This window comes from Lactuca saligna, chromosome 6, assembly GCF_052625555.1.
Source record: "Lactuca saligna cultivar CGN05327 chromosome 6, ASM5262555v1, whole genome shotgun sequence".
Lineage (NCBI taxonomy): Eukaryota > Viridiplantae > Streptophyta > Magnoliopsida > Asterales > Asteraceae > Lactuca > Lactuca saligna.
The window spans coordinates 179,433,542-179,441,404 of record NC_136422.1 but is presented as its reverse complement, the minus strand read 5'-3'; the positions used below and the strand labels follow the sequence as shown (position 1 = coordinate 179,441,404).

General features: G+C 30.1%; 1 protein-coding gene across 1 annotated transcript; it reads left to right on the top strand.

Annotated features, from left to right (window-relative positions):
• The first annotated feature begins 3,436 nt into the window (after positions 1-3,436).
• LOC145001691 (uncharacterized) lies at positions 3,437-7,034 on the top strand. The gene is made up of 5 exons (XM_078961037.1): positions 3,437-3,978; positions 5,825-5,884; positions 5,970-6,032; positions 6,361-6,429; positions 6,659-7,034. The coding sequence occupies exons 1-5, from the start codon at positions 3,634-3,636 to the stop codon at positions 6,752-6,754; spliced, it is 633 nt and encodes a 210-aa protein (XP_078817163.1). The 5' UTR covers positions 3,437-3,633; the 3' UTR covers positions 6,755-7,034.
• The last annotated feature ends 829 nt before the right edge of the window (positions 7,035-7,863 follow it).

Sequence of the window (7,863 nt, the reverse complement as noted above, 5' to 3'; positions counted from 1 at the left end):
ATTTGATATGTTTTTCTATATTTTGAGCCGAATGACACCGGCCTAACAATGAAACGGGTGGGGCTCAAAGCGAGTCGGATACTCGATCCAACAGTCTTGCGGTGGTTTTTCAAATAGAAAAATAAAAAGAATTAAGGATACCCCAGTACCCCCACCACGAGAAACGTCCATGGCACATTGGCACGTGACGCGCCTATGGCACGTGATGACTGTGTCTACTGATCTGAAATAAGATGTCTTTTAAATGACCCTCATATTTCTTCTAATTTATAATAATCCGCATAAATCCTTATGCTACACTTGCATATATTGGATCATCGCTAACAGAAACCATAAGTCCAAAACAAAATAGTGGAACTAATAGCCACGTAAAAGGTAGGACCCAACAACACGCACTCCCAGCAAACGAAAAAAAAATAAAATCGAATCAAATATGATACTTGCCGAAAACGTTTGCTTTGCGCCCTCCGACTTTCCTTAGTTACACTTTGACACCTTAGGTATCATTCGATAATTGATGCACATTGGCAATACAATGACGTGATAAAACATGATATTGAACCATTGTTATCGAATAAAATTGAGATTGATGTTAATGACAAAAGGTTTGTGTCACCATGAAAGGATGAACAAAGTGTTAGATACTTTTCTCTCGATCTCAAACCATTGTGTATCAGTGTATGAGAATGTGATAATATCCATTGAATCTTTCGTTATTGAAAATAACTTTAAAAATCATATAGGATGATACCTAGGTATAAACAACCATAAGCATGAGCATGAGAACTTATAAAGACATTTGTTTTTACCACAATAAATTTTTCTTGAGTGTTAGATTATAATTGGTATGCATATCCATACTCGACATCCATAAAAGTTTTCCCCAATGTACATAACATGTTATGAGCTTGATAATAATTGGCTGAAGAAATAATATCCTGCAATTTGTAAATTAAGCAATATGTTCGAGTTAAAGTTGTTAATGGTGATTATCTGATATTTAATAGTCACCAAGGTCAAGTAACAGCTAATCTTAAGAATGTCATTAACTTCTTTTTTTGTCTAACTCGATATGAAGAGAGATCTTTGTTACATCGTTTACGTCTAAATAAGTCATAATAGGGTCTCAATCAATCTTTTTTTCATCACCAAACTTAGTTTCAATTTTTTTATGCACAACCAAAACCCTATGAATGAATTAAGGTAGATATGGTTTAAACCATCAACCAGTCAAACATGTAGATGGAAGTGTAAAAAACAATGCATATTGCTTCAACTATTAGAAAGTTTTAAATATAATCAAGGTGAATTGAGTTAGAATAACATACTATATTGTATCATTTTTATTTTTATGAACTAGTACTTGGAATATTGACTAGCTAGCATGAAGATTTCTTGTTTTTAAATCGTAACAAAAGAACAATGTTTAAACCAAATGAGATCTTTTAGATTTTAGTCCAGTTAAACTCATTAAAATGTTTGTGAAAAGGGAATGAATGTCTAAGGACAACAAATGTATTGTTTCTAGGGGTTAAGCATAACCATGGGTATATATGGACAACAGTATTTGACACGAAGATAAATGAGTTTTGCTTGAGTTTTTTGACCCAGCATCCAGCAACTCACCAACCAGTTTTATTATATAGGGTTGTGTTCGGGTTTACAAATAATTTCACAAGTTGACTCATGAACACGTTTATTTTATTAGACTAAAAAAATATTTATTAAATAAAGAAGAGAGTAAGGATTAATAAGTAAATATGTGATATTTAGATTTTTTTTCTCGTGACTCACGAACCCGTTCTGACCCACAAAGCCGAATCTAATCAACGAATATGCAAACCCGTTTTATTAAACGAGTTATGCCAGGTTACATGTTTTTGACTAATATGGATTAGGATTGAACAAGACGCCGCAAATAATTATATGGATCATGTCCGGGTTGACCTTTTATAACCTGTCAATCCGAACACGACACGATTATTACCCTTAGTTTTAGCTATGAAGAATATAGCTACGGAGTCCCTAGCCTTATGTTTATTTAGCTAATCTAGTTGTAACTATGAAATTTCAAAATATAACTACAAAAAAACACCATTTCAGACTTTTCTTTTAGTAGGATATACATTTGGGGTCTTTCTAAATGTCACTTACCAACCACTTTATTTAGAGAAATTATCATTTTGAAAGAAAAGAATTTCATGATCTCGTGATCTCATTTTTGGTCCAAGAATAAAGTTATTTAAAGATGTCCTTTAAATATTTTTCTATTGGTTTAAGATAGATGGACGGTGATGTAGTATATAAGTATAATGAATATATTATAGGCATTCGTATATCAACTATTTTACTTATTTATAAGTATTTATTCAATATTATATGGTGTACGTGGTTGACCTTGAATTTATGGTGGACTTATGTTGGCTTAATTATGTAAAATAAACATTAGAATGTATTTAAAAAGAAAACAAAGATAAATTTGTGAAATATAAAAAAGATGTTGAAATATTGGTACACTATTTAGTAGATGTATGTCATTAGAAATGGTGTTTAGGGCGTCATGTGTTAGATTTTAGTAAGGTAGCGTGAAATGTTAGGGCAAATAATGGTACTTACAAATAATAGAAAATGAGAACTTAGAATTTTTTATAGTAAGTTGATACTTGATAGGTGAAACACTTAAATGAGTTGAGAAATCTGAATGGGCTGCAACATGGGCTATGGTCTCTTAGTAAAGGGTTTTTGTTTTTCTTCATTTTATTTTATTTTTGGGTGAAAACTCCATTAAAAATAATAATATTTTATATAATTAATTTATTTTTATTTTGTTATAACGGTATTATTCAAAGATTTATACCATATAAAAACTTAATATAACATTTTTTGAAATAAAACTATAATTTTCATATATTATAGAGAATTTCATAGATAAAATATACATTTTTTTTATATTCTTGCAAATCAAAACTATAATACAAAACTATTTTATACTTTGAAAATGGTCTTTATAGAATTTTTTTTTTGTGTGTGTATGTAAAAATAGTCCGAAGCACAAAATTTTAAAAATTAAAAATTTTCCCTAGCATTTTCAAATATTAGATGTGAAAATTAAAATTAAACAGGTCGATCTATGCTATTATATGATTTTTTTTGCAATTAACTTTTTTTTTTATAGGTGAAATACAATATAAAGTCCTTTTATTCAGATAGAATATGAAGAAACCTCTTTTTAATATTATTAGAAGACATCATTATGCTACAATGTTTTAACATGAATCATGTTGTACTTTTGAAGTTTTGATTATTATATGCTAAACAATCTAATTACAAACTTCATTACAGAATATATCAAGCACAAGGTGTGAATTTCAATAAATGAAATACAAAGGACTAAAACTTAAGATTGAGAAAGTAGTTTATATAATACATATCACACAAAAACACACAATCCTTTCCGTCATTCAATTCACAGCTTCCTATATAATCCTTTCCCCTTTCCCTGCGCCACCCCCTCCTCCTCCACCCTCCTCTTCATCTCATCCTCTTTCTCTAATCTCCACCCATTAAATCTCTGCTCTTCACTTTCTTTATCCCTTCTGTAACGCCGACTAACGATAACGAATACCAGCTCAGATGATGAAAGAACACTGGGTTACGGCGGCGATGACGAACGATGCGATGGTGGCGGAGCTTCTCATACGTATGAGACAATCTTCATCTTTAGATTCATCAGCAATAAACACGCCGTTGTTACCCACGGTTAGGTGGGGCCACCGTAAGTCACGGTCGAAACCTTCCGCCATCACCACTGCCGTTAACGCCAGTGGTTTAAGGAAAGAACAACTAAGTGGTAGCCCTACAACGCCCTTGTATTGGAGCAGTGGCGGCGGCGGAAGCGGCGGCGGTGCTTCCACCAGCGACGGTTACGATGAATCTAGTCGCCCATCAGATCTCTCATCCGGCGGTAGATCCACCAAGGTTTGTATTTGTTCATATTTATCTCTCATCTCTCAATCTCTTTTTCCGATCTTCTCCGTTTAATCGGCGGGAACAATATTGACTTCACCGATTTACCCTTTACATCATCTACTAATCGCAACATTACTTCGACCTTTTTCTGGGTTTTCCGTCGAGTAGATCTGCGTCACATCCTATTTTTATGGTCGCCGGCCGTCGCACCGGTGTCTCTTTCAACGTCATTCGATCTGCCTCACTTTTTAACATAAAAAAACATTCTTAAAGAAATATAATGTAAAACTAATATTACGTTTTTACCCTTCTTCATCCACCTATTTTGTGAACTCAAATGTCGACTCTCTTCTACCTTTTCGGTTTTTTGTTTAATTTGACGAAAACACCTTCTGTCAGCAAACACAAGGGCATTTTGGTCATTCCATTTTTAATCTGAATGACTGAATGTATAGATCGAAGTCAAATCAGACTCACATTCTTTTGTATGTTACAAAAATACAAAATGTAGCCATGAGTTTCTAACCCTCTTTCATTCTCTTGTAATTGACTAAAATACCCATCCACTTTTCTCTTTTCCTTATTCAAAATCAGCTTTCATTACCATGAAAAGTAAAAGGGTACCAGAAGTTTCAATTTTTCTCATCGGTTTTATCTTTTTTGTCTTTTAGGTATATGGTTTTGTTAACATTGAGGGGTAATATTGGAATAGGACAGTTTTGTCAGAACATATTTGAGTTATTTAGGGGCGACTCTCAACTGAAAATTCTCATAGAGATCCGGGAAACTTCTGAAACACGGTTTACTAATTTTTTTATGGACGAAACTGCCCTTGTAGTGTCTCTTTGATTGGATCCACCTATTGGGGGTAGGTTCGTCATGTTTGTGATGACAAAAAGTGGTGAGGTGTAGAGAGTGGGACCATTCACTACCTTCACTTGCTAAGGGTACTTTTGTCTTTTATCATATCCACTTTTCTTGTTTTGTTTTAATTTGAAAATTTGCAATTATTTTTCAGTGGATTTATATTCCCAATTGGTTTCTTTGTCTTTACTCTTTTCAATTTTATTTATTTTTTCTTATGTTTTATTTTTATTTCAAAATCAATTTTATTTTAATTTCAAAATCGGGTATCTTTTCGGGTTTGGATTCTGGCCAATTCGGATATTTTGGTGAGTCAAACTTTAACATTTTCCGGATCTAGGTTAATTTTTATTAATAAATTATAATGTGCATAAGGAAATTAGGCTTTGTTTGACTTTGATACTCACATTTAAAAAAACAAACTATTTCTCACTTTGATATATAAAGGGTAAAAGTGTAATTAATAAAGGATAAAAATGTAAATAACAAGAAAGATAAGACTAAGAGTAGGGTAGCTTTGGTTTGTGTTTGACTTTCTGGGTTTTATTCTTTTCCACATGTCAAGTTCTTATTGGCATTTGTCTTGACATAAAAAGCTTGAAAAACAATCAAAATCATGCCATGAATGGATTTGGTTCACCTTCTAAAAAAATCATGTTCAATAATCATAATTTATATCTAAATCAAAGTTTAAATATATGGATCTTAATATAATAAGCTATTAATCTTATACAAATATTCAAATAATGGTTGCCGACTAACATAGCATTTAATAAGGGCATTGTTTTTTTAATGAAAGTCACGAGAATTTAACAATTTTTTCAAGTGGGGCTAAAGCATTTTTATTGACTTATTTTATATATATATATATATATATATATATATATATATATATATATATATATATATATATATATATATATATTGCAATTTCTATTGAATTGTTGTGGTATAAAAAAAGAAAGTGAGAATAATCGATTTTTTTATGCAGGGTGGTTTGGGAAATGAAGGTGCAACCACATCAAGCTACAAGAAATCTAAAAAAAGAAAGGTTAGTTGTTTTATTTTATTTTAATATTATTCTATTTTTTGAATAAATTTTTTTAGTTTATTGATAGATCTTTGTAATCGTGTAGTCATTCGCTGAACTCAAAGAGGAAGAAGATTTTCTCTTGAAGGAAAAGCTACATCTAAATAGGGTATGTCCTCGATTTTATTTATTATTTAAACAATGAACGTTTTAATTATTATTTGCATTTTATTTTTTAGTTGGTAAAGCATATATCATGTCTTGTCGATTTATTTCGATACAATTTAAGTTAATATAAATATTATTTCCATTGTATTTTTTTTTTAAAAAAAATTGAATGATATTTTTGTAATTATCGAAAAGTAGTTTATATTTAGGGAAACAATTAATAATCCAAAAGAATCATACGACTTGAAAAAGCGTAATATGATATTGGTTACCATATTTTATGGTGTTTGTTGTAATCATTTTTTTATTAATTTTATTTTAATCAACAGGAGTTGGAGTCGATGCGCCTAACCATGAATAAACAAATTGCCACAAGTCAAAAATTAAAGAAATTCAAGGTATATAATTTCTTTTTAATTTTCTTTCTATCCTTTCATTTTGTCAATTCAATGTATATGCAAATTAAAGAGTTTATTATAAACTTCTAGCTTCAAAAGCAACAAAAACTTTTTTTTATATTTTCCAAATTTAATAAATTACGCCTTTTTATTTTACGTTTTACAAAAATTCATATACAAATAAAAAAAAATGAAATGTTTACTCACATTTTTTTGTTTGTTTCTACAGATTAATTTTCATCAAAGTCCTAAAAAAGAAGATAAACAAGAAAAAGGATTTGTTTTGCCCGATCTAAACATGTCCCCAGATATGGAAGAACTATGAGAGTCTCTAATAAACGCTTACTGTGATGTAAATTTTGTTACAATATAAAACCTTTTTGCTAATTTGGAAAAGGTTTTTTCTAAGTTACTGAATCCATATCAATTGCGTTTATTATAAAGTTTTATATTGCTACGGATTTGGATTTAAGATAAACTAGAAAGTTTTGATGATATTTTTGTAGGTAGAGTGTAATTCTTACGTAGATTTTAATATATTATTTCATTTGTTTGGACTTAAGATAAGTTATAGGAAATGATAACAAGTTTTTTATGTTTATGGATGATCACAATTCACAACTGATCATGTATTGTTATATGTTATTGAAGATATGTGGTATATTATCTATTTTTTATTATTTATCAAAATAATCAATAAATCCGAAATAAACATTTCAAATTTTGATGATATGACATATAAGAGAAATGAAACATTGAGAAGGTTGTAAGAAAACAAAAGTACAAAACCCCACAATATTGTTTTTATACATGCCAAAGTGATGGAAGAATATCTTTTAGGGATAATGACTTGAAAGGGTAACGAACTTTCGACTTTTTTCACATTTAGTCACTAAATTTTTTTTCGTTATCTATTTGCCATTGAACTATTGAAATTGTTCACATTTTACCCTTATGACCGGCTGTTACCGGTCATAAGGGTAAAATGTGAACAATTTCAATAGTTTAGTGGCAAATAGATAACGAAATAAAGTTTAGTGACTCAATATGGACAAAATCGAAAGTTCGTTTCCCTTTAAAAGTTCAATGACTAAATGTGAACAAACTTTCTCTTGTATTATGGTTTAACAAATTATTTATTTTTGTTAAATTGTAGCAACATTTGTTGATGAAGAAATCTATGAAAAAAAAAAAAACAAAACAAAACCTTGAAAATAAATTTAAAAAAGAAAACAAAAAACCGAAACCGAAATAAAAAACCAATGGTTTGACATTTTCTTAAATAAAAAATCAAAATTTCCAATCTGATTTTGGTTTTACAAAAAAATGAACAATTCTCACTGATGTGAATTATGACAATTGGTTTAGCATGCGGAATTTGTGACATCCCATGAATACGTAGTTACAATATCATCTGAACTTGTAATTCATAGT